The sequence below is a fragment of the Canis lupus genome, chromosome 29, assembly GCF_011100685.1.
Source record: "Canis lupus familiaris isolate Mischka breed German Shepherd chromosome 29, alternate assembly UU_Cfam_GSD_1.0, whole genome shotgun sequence".
NCBI lineage: Eukaryota > Metazoa > Chordata > Mammalia > Carnivora > Canidae > Canis > Canis lupus.
The window spans coordinates 6,653,983-6,672,940 of NC_049250.1; the positions used below are offsets into that span (position 1 = coordinate 6,653,983).

At 34.9% G+C, this 18,958-nt stretch overlaps 1 protein-coding gene across 1 annotated transcript in view; it reads left to right on the forward strand.

Annotated features, from left to right (window-relative positions):
* Positions 1–18,721, forward strand: part of LOC102156503 (lipoxygenase homology domain-containing protein 1-like) — a 106,819-nt gene extending 88,098 nt beyond the window's left edge. Inside the window, exons 13-15 of the mRNA XM_038579324.1 lie at positions 6,054–6,231; positions 16,904–17,013; positions 17,904–18,721. Of these exons, the coding sequence (XP_038435252.1) occupies positions 6,054–6,231; positions 16,904–16,998 (273 nt within the window). The 3' untranslated portion in view covers positions 16,999–17,013; positions 17,904–18,721. The remainder of the gene's footprint in view (positions 1–6,053; positions 6,232–16,903; positions 17,014–17,903) is intronic.
* Positions 18,722–18,958: the final 237 nt, after the last annotated feature.

The following is an 18,958-nucleotide window of genomic DNA, read 5'->3' on the forward strand; positions in this document are numbered from 1 at the left end:
GCCACTGGACATATACTCTTCTTCAATCCCATACTGCTCTCTGCTGTAGTGTTGCTGATTTGGTTTATCCTGGACATCACAATATTATATAATATATATATTATATGAGGCTCATATTGTTGTCTGAACATTTTGGGCAATATCATGGGCTTGAGATACCTATCTGGTTTGGTCTCAAGGTTTCCAACCCTGTTGCCAACTTGTTCGAAGTTCATTCCTCTCCCACGTCATTAGTCTTCTCAGTACTTGAACTGAGAAGTTCATTGGGGCATGAGATAACTTCTGGATCCCTGATATCTCCATGTGAGCTATGGATAAGGTAATAATCTGTATCAGTGTCCTCTAAAACTCCTCCCTCAGACATATCTAATTCATTTTCTGGATGGTGCCATGTTACTCTGGTACTGAATACTGGGAAATTTGTAAATTTCCTGAGATAGTCCCTCAGTTTTTGAGATTCTCCCCTAAATATGAATGTTTTGCTGCCCCTTATTTCTTTGCTATACCAAGAATTAACCACAAATGGGGTTTGAATAAGGACATCCAGTCTCTCTTTAGCCTATTTATCCCAGGCTCCTTTTTCTAGTGCCAGATAGGCTTTTCTTGTTCTTGTGAAGTAAAAATTTCTGCTATGTCACATATGATATCTACCTTTTCAAGTAGCTTCATCATTTAAACTCTGTGGTGTCCAGTCTTCAGTCTTGGTTCTAGATATATAAAATCCAATTTTGGAATTTCTTTTAGCAACTATTTTATCTCTCAATGAAACTTAGTTTTGCAAACTTCTGATTTTTTATTTGGTATAAATTTTTTAAAACTCTTCCATTTGGAAACTCAGAGTTGAGCAAAGATTTATTTGTTCTGGGCTGGATTCTACTTACCAGTGACACAATGAGCATATTGATCCAATAGGTGGGAGAGTCTTTAACAATTATCAATGAAAACCTACTGGTTTAATAATCCACAAATATCCTCGCTTCATTTAGTGGTTGTAGTTATGATCCAGGCATGAGGTGATATGGGTCTCAAGTTTGGGAAATAACTATGAAACTAAAGTTTCACCATTCCTATTTGACACTGTGTTGGAAGTCCTGGCTAATGTGATAAGACAAGCCTGCCATATACAAGGTTATATACAAAAGTCAATTGATTTCTTAAATAATAGCAATAACAATTAAAATTAAAAACACAACATCAGTCACATTAGCACCAAAAGAATAAATGCTTAAAGGTAAATCTAACAAAATATATATGAGGTCTATGTATGAAAAAATATAAAAAATATTAAAACTCAGAAGATATTATTATTATTGTTGTTATTTTAAGATTTTATTTATTTATTCATGAGAAACAGGCAGAGACATAGGCAGAAGGAGAAGCAGAATCCTTTTTTTATAATAAATTTATTTTTTATTGGTGTTCAATTTACCAACATACAGAATAATACCCAGTTCTCATCCCATCAAGTGTCCCCCTCAGTGCCCGTCACCCATTCACCCCCACCCCCCGCCCTCCTCCCCTTCCACCACCCCTAGTTCGTTTCCCAGAGTTAGGAGTCTTTATGTTCTGTCGCCCTTTCTGATATTTCCCACACATTTAGAAGCAGACTCCTTGAGGGGAGCCCAGTGTGGGACTCGATCCCAGGACTCCAGAACCACACCCTGAGCCAAAGGCAGATGCTCAACCACTGAGCCATCCAGATGTCCCATAAAGGAGATTTTAAATTAGTGGACAAATATTTCTTATTCATGGATTGGAAGACTGAATGTTGTTTGTCTTTCCCAGCTTGGTCTATAGATTCAACAAAAGCTCAATCAAAATACTAGTAATCTATTTGTAGGTATCAACAAACTGATTCTAAAGTTTATATGGCAAGGCAAAAGACCTAGAATAGCTAACAAAATACTGAAGAAGAACAAAATTGGAGGACTGGCACTACTCAACTTCAAGACTTACTGTAAACCTGCAGTACTCAAGACAGTGTATTATTGTTGAAGAATAGACAGATCGATGGAACAGAATAAACAGCTCAACAATAGACCCACATAAATACAGTCAATTTATCTTTGATAAAGGAACAAAGGCATTTCAATGGAGAAAGGACAGGCTTTTCAATAAATGGTGCTGGAACAATTGGATGTCCATATGAAAAACAAATCTAGACACTGGCCTTCTACCTTTCATAAAATTGAACCTGCACATGAATGTTTATACCAGCTTTCTGTACTATGGATATTATTCAGTAATAAAAATAAACTATCAAGCCATGAAAAGACATTGAGAAACGTATATGCATATTGTTAAGTTTAAGATGCCAGTATGAAAAGAGTACATATGATTCTAATTATATGACATTTTGGAAAATGTAAAGCTATAAAGGTAGTAAAATGATCAGTGGTTGTGAGGGGCTTGAGGGGAGGGTGGAAGGGTTGAATATGTAAAGCATAGGGATCTTTAAGGCAATAAAATTCCTGTGTATGCTACTATAATGGTAGATACTTTATACATTTAGCAAAACGCATACAACTGTATAACACAATGAGTAAACCTTAATGTGTGCAAATTAAAAAAATCATTTAGGAGGTTTGGGAGTCCCAGAAAAGAATATAGTCTATGACAAAAGAATCTAACTATTAAAAATGTATAAAACAAAGAACAAAACAAATGTATAAAACAACCTTTATGAAGATGATGGGGGAAAAGTTACTGAGCTAAGAATCTTTGGAAATGAGTATAGTAGGTAGAACTAAAAACAAATGGGAACTGCACATAAGCACTGAATTCTAACTGATAAAGTTGCTCACCCTGGGAGTTTGGTTATTAATCTAATACTACTATAAATGTGTTTTGAAATGGAACAGTTATACAAATGAATGACAGATTACGGGAACCAATTTTCTCACTGTTGAAGTGGGAGTTTACAGATAAGCAGGGGGAAGAAACTAGAAAGATCCATTTATAATCCATTAGAATTGGAGGTATCAGTATGAGCTCATGTTTAGCTTAATATAAATATGAATGACTGCATATAGGAATATTTACCAATGTATACATATTCATAAGTTAGTATAAATGTATATATTTGTTTCTCTGTTAGATGAGAAGGCCTAGAAACCACAAAACCCCAGTAGCAACAAGAAGATCTGGTACTTAGATCTTTGTTTCTAATAACGTTCTCTAATAAAAGGATCCAGGGCCCTTTAGAAAAATGGCTGATTCTAGGACTGAGGCAGGGAATATGCAGAATTAACCTGAAGCATCTTGTAGTTCCAGAAAGTAAGAAAGTGTTCAAAATAGCCAACACACATACACACCCACACAGACATTGATTTATGAGACATTTCACTTAGGAATAACGGAAAGATCTCAGTGGCCAAACTTGAAACAATTTGAGCAACAGAATAAAGTAGTAGGAGTTAATAGGCTAAAGTATAAAAACAATTTTTTAAAAGATTTTATTTGTTCATTAGAGACAGACAGGGAGAGAGAGAGAGAGAGAGAGAGAGAGGCAGAGACAGAGGCAGGAGAAGCAGGCTCCATGCAGAGAGCCCGATGTGGGACTCAATCCCAGGACCCCAGGATCACACCTTGAGCCAACGGCAGGCGCTTAACTGCTGAGCCATCCAAGCATCCCATATAACCTGAAGTAGAAAGTAAATATTCATGAACCCATAATAATATACATAAATCATGGAATAAATAAATGGGGGAAAAGAGATGAATCTCCTGTATAGAATTCCAGATAAATTATGTAAAATACTCTGCCTCCAAGGAGGTGAAGCATAACTTCTGCCCGTAAGTATGGTTTGCACATAGTGAGTTCTTTAGAGTACAGTATGAAAGGGGAAATAGGTAAAAATAGTGACTTTGCAGTAGAAATACCTGACAGACACCACCTTGGTCATGTGATCAAGGTCAACATCAACAGTGATAAGTCATGTTGGAAGCATGTACCCTTGATATGATATGATGGAAATGGCACCTTTTTTCTGTAACCTTCTTCCCAATATCTCATACCCCTAATCTGGTCATTAGGAAGGTATCAGACATTCCCAATAGTGAGGCATCCTACAAAATACCTGACCAGTACTCTTCAAAACTGTCAAGGTCATCAAAACAAGGAGAATATTAGAAACTTCCACAACCAGGAGGAGCCTAGAGACATGGTGACTATATATAATGTATCCTGGTTGAGTTTTTGACAAAAAAATGATTTAGCTAAAAATTCAGGAAATATCAAAGTATTAGTTAATAATATGTCAGCATTGGTTCATTAATTATAACAAATATGCCATAATAATGCAATATGTTAATAGAAAAAATAGGTGGAGATGTATGGGGAACTCTGTACTGTCTTCTCAATTTTTCTGTCAATCTAAAACTGTTGGAAAATAAAAATTCTAAGAAATAATAATTAAAGGGAGCCCCAGGGTGCACACTTGGAGACAGGTGAGAATTAAGATTCTATTAATCATGGCTAGAAAATTGCAGAGAATTATGTAACTGGGCAGATAATATTAGAGGGGCATGAAAAATTATCTGAAGATAATTTAAGATCTATCTCTATCACTCCTCTGATTAAAATCTTTCAGTGGCTCCCATGGTCTAAAGTAAGACTAGACTTTCTATGTTGCATGCAAACTGATACTACCTTTCTGGATTCACCTTCCTCTCTCTGTTGCTCAAGAACATCAAGCTTGTTTATATATATACTATACTACTTATTGCCTCTTACCCTTTGTTCATGCTGCCCTGTGCTTAAGATTTCTTACCTCCCACCCCTCTTTACTTAGCCTAGTTCGTATTTAACACTTAACTTCACCTTTTCCAAGAAGCCCTTCCTGATTCTCCTGAGTATAGTCCTTTTTTTCTCTCTAAACCCGAGGAGTCCCTCTCTATCCTATTGACCTTTATTATTATTATTATTATTATTATTATTATTATTATTATTATTATTGTTGTATGGTTATATGCTCTACTTTGCTATGAACAAATCAAAGCCAGAGTTTTATTTTTTACCCATAACAAGAACAGAAAATTCATATTGATACTCTGAGAGAGAAACAGATAACAGACACTCGGTTCTCGCCTAAAAGAAGCTCACATTTGAGGTTAGAGATCATAATGTAACTATCTTTTAACAAAAAAATTGCATTGAAAATTTTAATTCATTTTCACAAACTTATTTTTTAGAACCCAATCTTATAAGAAAACTTTTTAAAGCACTAAACGGTGAAAAAGGTGAATTATTTTCTAATATTAGATGATACAGACCTTTAAAAGCAGAGAGGGTTCTGATGATCTGAAGGGTATGTAGATTATGCATAGGCACCAATTCTTGCATGTTTTGTTACAGTCTTTGAGTAATTTATGTGAATTATGTGAAATTTTTACCGGTAAAAATTCAATTCAGAGGGGTGCCTTGGTGGCTCAATTAGTTAAGCATCTGCCTTCAGCTTAGGTCATAATCTCTGGGTCCTGAGATGAGCCCTGTGTGTCTGGCTCCCTGGTCACCAGGAAGTCAGCTTCTCCCTCTTTCTCTGCCTCCCACTCTCTTGTACACACACACTTTCTCTCTCAAATAAATAAATAAATAAATCTTTAAAAAAAACCCTCAATTCAGAAAAATGCAGAATAGCACAGAAAATTGGTTTATGTTTAAATGTAAATGGATTTAGAATGAGAATTACCCTCTTTTTCATTATATAAGAGTATTTTTCAAAAGGAAAATTTCACATTTTAGTATTCTTTTCACCAGAGGTTAGTAACTCTGAAATGAAATAATACACTTCACTCTCCTCAGTTGAAGCTTCTTTGTTACTCAGTGCCTTTTGTCCAGGGCATACACCCTTGCCTCAGCCAAATACATGGTTTGTATTTCTGAATCTTATGGAACAGAGTGAAGCACATGGTACAATACATGTAAAAAGGTTCTGTATTTGTCATGAAAATTTGAAAATGAAACAAAATTATATTCTTGTGAAGTGACTGGTTTTAAATTCTGCCCTTTGGTGTTTGCTTATATTTATGAAATCATATTATATTGATCACAGGGTATAGGAGATACTGACTGTCATTTTAAAATTAAGAAGAACTTGGAAAATGCATCTATAAGCCTGGAATCCATAAAAAGCCCTGGACTGTTTGTTGGACTTCAGCCAGATGGACAGACAAAACCAATTATTTATACTAAGAATGGGAATGTTTTCTTCTATCCACAAGTCATCAAATGTATGTTTACTTTGAAATACTTCCATTTTGGTTTGCTTTGGATGCCTTTATGTCTGATAATTTCATCATGTTTTTACTTAGCAAATCTCTGCTACTAGCCTTTGTTGTTTTTGTTATTCAAGAAGCAGTGAAAAAGATTATGAAGATCATTTATCTCAAATTTTCGAATGTTTATGTTAGGTATAGAATTTTTACTATATTAAGCTCCTTGATAGTTTTGAAGTTTGTACATTTGTATCTGTGTGTGTTACAAGTTTGTATTTTGTTACTTAATGATATCTCCCTATGTAGTGTGGTGGGATTATTAGAAATATTTTGTTTAATTGCTATTAATTTTTAATGCTCACAATATAAAGTGAGATAGAAAAAAGATCATTACAGATGGGATTAGAATTAAAAATAGGATTTGGAAAAAAAAAGTGTAAGCATAGGATAGAAATATGAATATTTTGAAACTGGTTTCTTTCATATTTAAGATCAGATCCTCTAGCAAATTGCAGTGAAGATTTTAAGACTTTATTTAAACAATTTAAGCTTGGAATGTACTTGCTTGAATACAAAGCTTAATGAGGTAACTCCATTGTGTTCTTAAATTATCTGCAAATTTAGTTTGCTATCTAATTTTTGCCTGATGTAATCCCATGAACTTTAGCTTAATCAAAATCTAGATGACTTTCTTAGTCAGTCTGACTCTTACTTAACTTCTCTTTGCTTATCAAAGTCTACCTGTACTATATGTATATGTATATATATAGTACATATATATATCATTACATATATTCATATATACATTGTCCTACATATATATACTCCTACTGAAGATAGTTTAAATAAGAGCTTGATTTAACATGATGATATATCTGGCCCTGTTCTCTGTGCTATCTGTCTCAATCCCTACTCAGCCTTTAGTTGCTATATTTAAAATTTTGCAAATTGTTGGACTAGCACACCTTATCTTACTGCCATCCATACCACCACTCCCTCCACCCTCTGTTTTTCCACAGACTGGCACAGAGTGGCACTCCTACTCAACAAAATGGGCATGCCATCTGTCTCCGGCGCACTACAGGGAAACAGATGACTTGAGAGAAAGGAAGATACAGGGTGGAGTAGAAGAAAAAGCAGTGAGAAATAGCTGTCAGGGGACAGCAGCCATGCTGGAAAAGCACAGGAAGAAAGGAGAATACAAAGGAAGGAGCAGTGGAGAAAAGATGAGAAAGCAGAGATAACAATAACTAGAAAAAAAGAAGAGTAGGAGAGAAAATAATTTGTGGCAATACATAAAAAAGAAATAATAAAAGGCCGTGTTTATCAACCTAAGGTATTAGTACTAATGGACACTTCCATTCTTCTTTTACAGGCGTTACAGTGTAGTTCTGTTACTAGAGTGTAGATGATTTGAGTTTTCTTCTCTATTTATTAGCTATATGATGTTAGTTAAGCAACTAACATCAGAGAGCTTTGGTTTCTGTGTCTGTATAACTGGGTGTAACAGTAATGCCTTCCTTATCTCCCCAGTAGAGTTGATAGGGATCAAGCAAGTAAGTGTATATGAAAGTTCTTGTTTCAGTACTAATATCTGACATTTGTAGGCAGTTATTTTATGCCAGACACTGACAAACATGGATTCTATCATCTGATCTCACTTTGGAAAATAGATAAATTATTTCTTATGGTCTTTTTAAACTTCACTTTTATTATTTGATAATGTGTTTGAAAAAAGAATTGAGTATCTTCAGTGATTGTGAATTAACTTTAAAAGCTTACAGCCAGTAGGGCTGAGACTAAGTCGCCCATTGCTAGATTGATAGATGTCTGTAATCTGTTCATGTAACTTTTTTCCCCTTTATCATTTATATTATACAAAAAAAAATGTTTGATTTTTTTCTTTTCTTTTTTTTAAAGATTTTTATTATTCATGAGAGAAGCAGAGACATAGGCAGAGAAAGAGGCTCCATGCAGAGAGCCTGATGTGGGACTCGATCCCTGGACTCCAGGACCACACTGTGGGCCGAAGGCAGGCACTAAACCGCTGAGCCATCCAGGGATTCCCGCATGATTTTTTTTCTATGAAAGTGTGTTGTATATATTTATCCACCTTTAAGTATACTAAAAGTATATTTTTAGCAAAAAAAAATAGGGCTTCAGGCCTAGATACATATAAAAAACAATATTAGGGACGCCTGGGTGACTCAGCGGTTTAGCGTCTGGCTTCTGCCCAGGGTGTGATCCTGGAGTCCTGGGATCCAGTCCCACATCAGGCTCCCTGCAGGGAGCCTGCTTCTCCCTCTGCCTAGGTCTCTGTCTCTCCCTTTCTGCATTTCTCATGAATAAATGAATAAAATCTTTAAAAAAAATACAACAACAACAAAAAATTAAAAACAGCAACAACAAAATACAAGTCTTATATGCTTTTTTACTTAAATGGTTTTCATCAGCTCTCATAGATTTACATCATATTTTCAAGTGAGTTTTATTAATGCATTTACTACAAATTATTTAACTAATGCCTTAATGTTGGCTATTTTATTGTTTTTTTGTTATTATAAACAGTGTTGGGATGATCATTCATGTACATACATATTTTTGCACTGATCTGAAATTTTTTCATAGCATAAATTACCAGAAGTGAAAATGTTCCCTCAATTTCAATAACAATAGACTTCTTACCTCTTGCCCTGACTTTGGGCTATCATTTGTCAATATGAGGTCTTGTAAATTGTCCTTGTTAGATGCAAATTCCTGTGATGAATGAGTGTTCCCATCTGGATTAAACCATGAAGATACTCATGGATTTTTGTTTGTTAGATTATGGAAGTAAGTTCCAAGTGAATACTAGATACTCATTGTAAATATCTCTTTCACTTAAAAACAATGAATGGGACGATTTTCGAACATACTCTAAAGCTATAGGCCTCAGCTCTGTAGAGATTGCTACTCCTTAAAGGCTTATTCCAAGGGACTACAGACTTTCAAATTAAAAGGAAACTTAAAATTCTTAGCTCTGTACCTGCTCACTGACTATTTTCAATCTGTAAAAATGACTACAACACCACTTTGCTTGATGTGATATTTTAGCTCAGTACATTATGTATGGCTCATTATATATCTTGTCATTGTATGAGAATTCAAGTACCTGGATAATGACATGGACAAGTGAGGGGTAAGATTCTGTCACTCATGGATTCTGCAGGAAGAAGCAATTAATAGAATTAAAGGCAGAGAACCCATTTTGTAGGAAGTGGTAATAATATGTATGAAGATACTTGCTGATATGGCTTTCAAGCAAGAATCCTTGGAACATTACTGCAAGTCAGCTGACCTTTTGTGGCTTTGGCTGACATTTTCAGGGTTCAGGTTATCTTGAGGAAGTATGTTCTATATGTTACCTGTTAGTATTCTTAGAATCTTGGAAAAAGTTGATCCTGAAGTTTTGCCTAGTAGTTCTCTCTCCCTGCTGCAGTAGACACCCAGGTTGACCAAGAAGCATCTTTTTTTTCCCCCCTAATGCAGTGACTCTGGGTGGGCCCTGAAAGGCTCCTGGATGCAAGCTGGTCACCAGAAAGACCCAGCTATGATTCAAAGCTTGGTATTTTTAACTCCATCTCTACAGCCTTCAAAGACAGGAGAGAAGCTGGATGTGGAGTTAAAATTTGATCATACCTATGTGAGGAAGCCTCTGTAAAATCCCCATAGTATGGGATTTGGGAACACATTTACATACTGGGAGGATGAGGTACCCAGCTCAATGGGGACAGAAGTGCCCGCACTCAGGGCCCTTCTAGACCTCACCCTGTGTATCTTTTCATCTGACAATTATTGATATGCTTTGTCATATCCCTTATTTTTTTTTTAAGATTTTATTTATTCATGAGAGACACACAGAGAGAGGCAGACACCTAGGTAGAGGGAGAAGCAGACTCCCTGTGGGGACACCAGGATCATGACCTGAGCTAAAGGCAGATGTTCAACCACTGAGACACTCAGGTGCCCTGTCATATCCTTTAATAAACTGGCAAACATAAATAAGTGTTTTCTTGAGTTCTGTGAGCCACTCCAGCAAATTAACTGAACTTGAGGAGGGGGTTGTGGCAATCTTCAATTTATAGCTGATTGATCAGAAGTGCAGTTAACTACCTGGACTTGGGATTAGCATCTGAAGAGGGAGATGGTCTTTTGGAACTGAGTCCTTAACCTGTGGGATCTGATGCTATCTCTAGGTAGATAGTGTCAGAATTGAATTAAATTTTAGGACATTCAGCTGGTGTTGCAGAACTGTTTGTTGTGGCTAAAGCTCCTACACATTTGGTGACCAGAAGTGTTGGAAATGAAATGTTCTGTATGAAAGCAAAGGAAACACAGGAGGAAAGAAAGAATAGGTCTCTCTTACTCAAACATATGAAAATGTCTTGCCAAAAAGTAGGGCTTCTTTGAGCTATCTAAACGTGTTGACACTTTGCTTCCACATCTTTCCATTTAAGGTATGTGAAACTCTTGAACCAGATATTGATCAGAAAACTAATAGATTATTGGGTCCTGTTATTTCTCATAACAGTGAAAAAAAGCCACAAAATGGATTTTTCAGTAAGTTTGGAGTTCTTATGGTCTTGTATGATGTCTATAAGCACTTAACATTCTATGTGATGTTAAGTTGAGAAAATATAACCCAAACATTTTTGAAGCTTTGTCTGTTAACATTGGCCTTCTAATGACTAGCATGGACTTGAAATACTCCCCTAAGTTCCCTCCTGTCAACTGAGTTAGAAGTTATCTTGTGTAATTTGTTGAAGCTTTCCTGATCATTGAGTACCAAACAGTAATGTTGATTCCCATTATATCCCCTGGATACAGTATAGTACCTGGCTCAGGATAGGTTTTTGAACCAATGAATTGTGTAGCATAAAATGAATGAGAGTACATGTCAGGAATGTTTGGGTTTTATTTTCATGTGCTAGTAGTATGTTTCAAATTAAATTAATTAACATCTGAATCTCTGTTTTGTCATCTGTAAATGAGAGTAAAAGCATTGCATTACAGTAAGAACTTTTAGTGTGAATCAGCAAGCCTTTTGAAATTGAGTAAACATATTTTGAGTAAATTGTGGGCAAATATACACAAGTGTGCAGTTGAAGTGGGAAGCTCATGACCTTTAGTTTTCAAGGGAACAATGACTTAGAAAGTGTTAAGAACTCTCTATCTTAGAGTTTTGTGAAGAACAGCAGAATATTTACTTTAAAGTTTATAATAGTTCCCCAGATCACTTCATTGTTTTTAGAATCTGGTCTAAATATTATATATGATGGGTTGAGCCTACCCTATACCAAGAATAAAAACAAATATCCCTTAAAACTGTTGAGAGTTTTCAGTTGTTTGTATTTCATTACAGATATAGAGCAGCCTGGCTTCATAGGTTTTTTTGTTTTGTTTTGTTTTTTGTTTTTTTTAAACAACATTAACTTTTCTTCATAGTTTTCAGGAAGGTAGAATGGAAATTGTTAGGCATCCATATGAATAAAGGGACTTGGGGGATCTCTGATTGGCACAGTGGTTTGGCGCCTGCCTTTGGCTCAGGGCACAGTCCTGGAGACCCGGGATCGAATCCCACGTCGGGCTCCCGGTGCATGGAGCCTGCTTCTCCCTCTGCCTATGTCTCTGCCTCTCTCTCTCTCTCTCTCTCCGTGTGTGACTATCATAAATAAATAAAAATTAAAAAAAAAATAAAGGGACTTGGATAGGGGAAGAGATGATTGTAGGAAGAGCACAGTAAAGTTGCATTTCAGAAGACTTCAGCAGAGATCTTTCTGTGGGGAAGTTACCTTTGTCCCCAGGCACGTACCTCTGAGTGTATGGCCCTGGCCTCCTTAGAAGCACCTGAGCTTGATATAAGTTTCTTTACACACTGATTGGTCTGGCAAGGCTCACAATCACATGGAGGCCCTGCATGTGATGACACAATCTTGTTGACTGGGTTTACTCACCAAACAGCTAGAGGTTTGAAAGTACAGCAGGGTATTTCACTCATAGGTTGAGACCACTTATTTACATCCTGGTTAGGCCTCTTGCTAGCTGTGTGCTCTGATAGCACTTGTATCAAATGTCCATTCTCTGTAAAATAAGAATGAAGGGTTCCTTAAATCAGTGCTGGTGTGTGAATTACAGGAGTTAATATATAATATATAAGATACTTATAATAGTGCCTCATATACTTACTGAGTATAGTACTCAGTAAGTACTATGCAAGTATTTGTGTTTATGATTATTAAAGAAAGTGAGTTCCTCATGGTGAATTTTTTTTCAACACAATTGTTTTAAAGACTTCTTTAAAAAACAGTTTAAGGTTCACAGAAAAATTAAGGGGAAGGTATAGAGATTTCCCATATATCTCCTGCCCCACACATGCATAGCCTTCCCCATCAACATTCCCTACTGGATGGTATATTTTTACAATTGATGAACCTACATTGACACATAATTATTCAGAGTTTGTAGTTAACATTTTGGTTCATTCTTAGAATTGCATATTTTGTGGGTCTGGACATATGTATAATGGCAATTTATCCATCAGTATGGTATCTAAAGTGAAGTAAGTCAATTGGAGAAGGACAAACATTATATAGTTTCATTCATTTGGAGAATATGAAAAATAGTGAAAGGGATTAAAGGGTAAAGGAGAGAAAATGAGTGGGAAATAGAGAGGGTGACAGAACATGAGAGACTCCTAACTTTGGGAAATGAACAAGGGGTAGGGGAAGGGGAGGTAGGTAGGGTGTTGGGGTGACTGGGTGATGGGCACCGAGGGGGGCACTTGACAGGATGAACACTGGGTGTTATACTATATGTAGGCAAATTGAACTCCAATAAAAAATATAAAAAATATGGTATCTAAAGAATATTTTCACTGACCTAACAATCCTTATATTAATTGATCTTTGAATGTTGAACTAGCCTCACATACCTGAGGTAAACGCTGCTGGGTCTTGTTATATTAATCTTTTTACAGATTGTTGGATTCAATTTGCTAATATTTTGTTGAGGATCAGTGAGTCTATGTTTATCATTGTTCTATGTTCATCATTGGTCTATAGTTTTTTCTTGTGATGTCTGTTTGGTTTTTGGTATTAGGGGCAATACTGACCTCATAGAATGAATTAGGAAATAGTCCCTCTTTTTCTATCCTCTGAAAGAGATTGTAAAGAATTGGTATAATTTATCCCTTAATTTTTTGGTGTGCAGTTCACCAGGGAACCCATTTGGGCCAAGTACTGTGTGTTTTAGAAGATTATTTAATGTTGATTCAGTTTCCTTTTAAGACTATTCATTTTGTCTATTTCTTCTTTGCGTGAGTTTTGGCAAATTGTGTCTTTCAAGGAATTGGTCCATTTTTATCTAGGTTATCAAATTTGAGAGCGTAGAGTTGTTGATAGTGTTCCTTTATATCTTTTTAATGTCCATAGGATCTGTAGTGATGTCCTCTCTTTCATTTCTAATGTTAGTAATTTGTGTCCTTTCATCTTATTTTTCTTAGCTTGACTAGAGACTTATTAATTTTATTTATCTTTTTGAAGAATCAGTTTCTGGTACATTGATTTTCTCTATTTTCCTCTTTTCAGTTTCATTAATTTCTGCTCCAATTCATCATGGTATATCTTTTATAACTTAAATAGAATTGCTAGATTCCTGGAGGAGATAATCTTCTCATTCCCTCTTATAATCATGTTGGACAAATCATTTAACTTCTCTGTGACTTGGTTTCTTTATAATTTGTTTTAATTAATAGTGTCTTAAAAATTTATAATAAAAGTCATTGTTCCTACTACTATTTAGCTGAAATTGCTTGTGTAGCAAAACCTTTAAACTTCTTTATTCCCTTATTCATGAATCTTACATTCACAGTACTATGAACCCTGTATGTAGGAGAAGGTGTGAGATCTGGTTTCATGTGGTTATACATGATCAGTTATTATACTGAGCCCATAGAGGAGGTTCTCAATGGGTATTTGGAAGCTCTGCTCTGTTCGTTCCCATTGTTCCAGATAATAAGCCCACTCTTATAATTCCATATAATAACAATACAGTGTGCTTGATATTATTTAAATAATGTTGGATCAATATAACTTGTGACTTTCCACTAATTTTATTGTACTCTTTTTTAGAGCATTGAGGTAACAGTGAGCATATTCAAGTTTTATAAATATCATAACTGAGACTTAAATTGTACTTAATGTTTGTCTCTTCTTGCTCAAATTGTGCTTAAAGTTTGCCTCCTTTTGCTCAAATTCCTAGTTTCATGGCATTAGTCACCTTCTTATACAAACCATGAGGCTCAGGTATCTGTAACCTGAAAATAATCCAGGACTGAAAATAGGTCAGATGTTACATTTTTACTATAATAAGAGGAATTTCTTTCAGGTTCAAGTCCTTTGGAAGTTTTTATTAAAGTATGTTTGGAAAATTAATTTTTCACTTCATACTAGTCTGCTAAGATCATTCTAGTTTTAGAATATAAATGAAATACTGTCATATACCCAGTTCATCAGATCCTGAATATGTACATTATGATCTTATGTAGAAAAATATGACAAAAAAAAGAAAAATATGACAAAAGTATATTTTAGATAATAAAATAGATTTCATGGATTTAAATATATATGCCATAACAGCATGGCACATAACTATTGTGTTTTAATTTATTTTACCTTTTAAATAGCCCATATTCAATAAGCCAAAAGTTTTTTACAAGTTAACTTTTTGTAGTTATATAGCCTTTCTGTCTGGTTGATCTTGATACTACTAAGCTTTTGGATATAATGAGATGCTATCTGAAGTGAACCAATTAGTCATTCAGTACCAGCTAGACAATTCTGTTCACCTTTATCATAGGTTTTATTTTATACTGTTTGATAAATTTTCACTTTCCTTTTTAAATTGTGAAACTGAGACAAAGAGAGCACACTGGTAGGAGTTACTCCAATTCAGAGTAGGCTGTGAATCCACTGGATGACCATTTGGTGTTTAGATTTTGGACCTCCAGCTGTGACCCACATGGCTCAAAGGCCAAGATAGGCAATATCCTTTACAGAAGAACAGATACATCTGGGATGACCTTTCCAGAAAATGTCTTCCAGGTCCTAAATTTCCTACTATTAAGACAACTATTATGTTTATAAAAATATTTGACATTCATTTTTCAGAATGAGGTAAAATCTTGAAAAGCCAGTGTGGGAGGATAGAGAGATAAGAAATGCTTATTCCCATTTTACAGACCGCTTAGGCTGGCTCTGTTGTGCAGTCCTTTCTGTGCTAGGCACCCTGTGCATGCGTATGTTATAGAATTCATCAATATATACCAGAGGTCATTGTTTATATGTCCTCCCTCTGGGCTGTAACCTCATCAATGTCAAAGCCATGTGTCATGCATTGATATATTCTTATGCTTATGGCAGTGCCTGGGAGACAGTTTATTTTCTTTTTGTAAATCCTGGATTTCTACATTATTTGTAAATAATTTAGTCCCTTAATTATGTGTCCCTTAATGTACTGTAATAAAATGGATGCTGAATTATATTTAGGAATCTTTTTTTATTCTTTCCTCTTTAAGTCTTCATATACTCTCAGTGGATATATTTCTAATTATTTATGATCTTTTAAAAAACATTTTAAAGTCTCTTTATTAACATCATCTCCAGTGTCTTAAGCATTGCTTTATAAATAAACCATGTAGGAAAACTTACGTTTTACAGAGTTTGGTATTTAAAAGATTATTATTGTCTGAAATTAATATCAAATACTTATAAGGATATATACGGCAATATGATCATGAGCAATTCTTTAGACATCAGTGTTGTATAGTCAGTGCCATCACTCCATATGATTAAGTGTTGCTGTTTTCTGTTAACATACTGATGAGATCATTATGCCTTCTCATGCTAACGTATATTTTATGAGTCATCTTAAATTATTGACTGCAACTACAGTATTAAGAAGTAGCTGATATTATTTACTGTGGGGAATCAGACATCTATATAATTTTTTGTTGCTGATGAGATTTCTAACTATGGCTGAACTCTAAGAATGAAACACAAACAACTTATACTTTGAAATCCTAAACACAAATAGCACTTGTGAGCATATGCTGTAAAATTGGAAACATTATAGGTAGGCTGGAGAAATCTATTCCTGAACAAAATACCAAAACACTTGCTTCTAAATAAAAGGCAGTAAAATAGCTAATGCTTTCTTCATTTATATGTATATGTATATTTCTTTGATTTTTGTATTTCAGTAAGGTAACATAAAATGTTTGAGTGATGATTTAGTCCATTTCCCCTTCTGAGGAAGGCAAAGTACCAGATTATCAAAGGAGTTTCTGTTTAGAATCTGTAAGAAAAACATCTTGAATAAGTTACTTGATTCATACTGTGGTATTAAATTATTGCTTGGATTTACAAAGCAGTGAATAGATTTTATAGGAATACCATTCATGCTCAGCCGGCTGCTAAGAATAAAAAGTCATTTTCTGGTAACTGTGTAATGCAGAGTGAAAAGATTTGACTAGGCATTGAAATGAAGACAATAGCAAAACTTAAACTTGCATAGCTGAACATATGGTGAATTTTCTGAGAAGAAACGAATGATTTTGAGAGGATGGCATCTTTTAAAATCTTAATTTCAGTTGGCAGAGAAAACCCGATGGGTATGTCAGCAACACCCAGCCAACAGGAGGAAAAAAAATCCATGAGTCAAAAAACCAGCAAGAAACTCTACTAGAATCTTCAGTTGCAAGTAAGCAACAGTTTTTCCCCCTTTCTTTTGGTTTGTCTGTATTGCTTCTTTGTGGCCACCCCAGGAAGAACATCAAGTTATTTTTAAAATATAGGGTATATTATCGCACATGAATTTGCTTTTAAGTTGTTATCTTGCTTTTTTATGCTTTGGTTTTATATCACAAAGAATATATAAGGGTACATATATAAGGGTACCTGGGTGGCTCAGTTGGTTGAGCATCCAACTCTTGATTTCAGCTCAAGTCATGATCTCAGTGTCATGAGATCCAGCTGGGTGAGGGGCTCTGTGCTCAGCAGGGAGTCTGCTTGAGATTCTCTCTTCCTCCCCCTCTGCCCCACCCCACACTCATGCTCATGTGATTGCTCTCGCTCTCTCTCAAATAAATAAATAAATATTAAAAAAAGAATGCATATGTATTAAAATGTGTTTATTTCTTGATCTTGAATTCAATGTTCACTCTAGAACAATGACTCAGTAAGAAGAAATTATTAAATTATGATACCTTATTGGACTATCATGTGCAAAATATTTTATGAATAATTTTTTAAGAATAACAGCAAATTCTCACTAAAGTATAAGTAATGAAATAATCTGTTTCTCTGATATAGAAACTGAGGCATGAATAAAATACTGTAGGCCTCCGAGGTTTGAATTTTTAGTTTCTATCTCAGTCTGATCATTTTCTTGCTCTTAAATGTATTACTTTATCTCTGGGAAGTATAATAAATGATATCTAACAAATTCTTTACATCAGAATCTAGTGATCTTTCGGTGGACTACTGTCTCTGGACCATTTAAAAAAACATTTTGAGAGAAAAATTATAATGTTACTTTTTAAAAAGTGCTTTTTGAAAATTAGTAATTGGGTGTGCTCTCTTTTCTTTCAGATAGTAACAGAAAATAGATGTCTCATGCTGACAACCTTATAATACGATCACATCAACCAGAGGGAAGAGAAATTAGCCTTTTGATTCTTGCTACATTGGACCAGGCCCAATTTTATATTTCTGTGGAAGAGTGTGACAAATCACACTTCATGAGAAACATGTGCTTAGTTAAAATTTTTCATGGAAGGAAAACTCAGTCCTGTGTCAGGAAGTAATGGCACCTAAATCTGGGATGGCCACCTCAAGTAAAATTTGACTTGGTTAAAAATAACATACTAGCTGAAATTCCTAGAAATAGATACTTTGTTTATGAGTAGCAAAATGCTGAAGATGAAATATTCTATATATGCTATGAATATTTGTCTATTCTAGTAAAAATATCTTTAAAAAGTTAACGATTGTTAAATGTTTTTAAATTTAAGGTGTACCATATACAGATTTATCTATATATTGTGCTATGCAATATGTATGTAATATATGCACTATGCACCAGTGCACCTCTATCACATCACATAATTATATTTCTTTTTTGTAATGGGAATAATTGAGATCTAGTCTCTTAGCAAGTTTGATGTTTATAATACAATATTGTCACCTATAATCACAATACTGTATATTAGATCTTTAGGTCTTATTTACCTACTAGTTGTAAGTTTGTACCTTAAACATCTCTTCTGTTACCACTGCTAACCCCTTGGTAACCACCATTTTGCTTTCTGTTTTTATAAGTTTAGCTTTTATTAGATTCCACATATAAGTGATATCATATAGTATTTGTCTTTGCCTGACTTATCTCACTTAGCATAACATTCTCAAGGTCCATCCATGTTGTTGCAAATGGTAGGATTTCCTTCTTTCTCATGTATTTCACATCTTTATCTATTCATCTGTTGATGGGCACTTAGATTGTTTCCATGTCTTGGCTACTATGAATAATGCTGCAATAAACATGGAAGTGCATCTCTTCAGTATCCTGTTTTCATTTCCTTTGGATACATACTCAGAAGTGGAGTTGCTGGGTCATATCGTAGTTCTATTTTTAATTTTTTGACAAA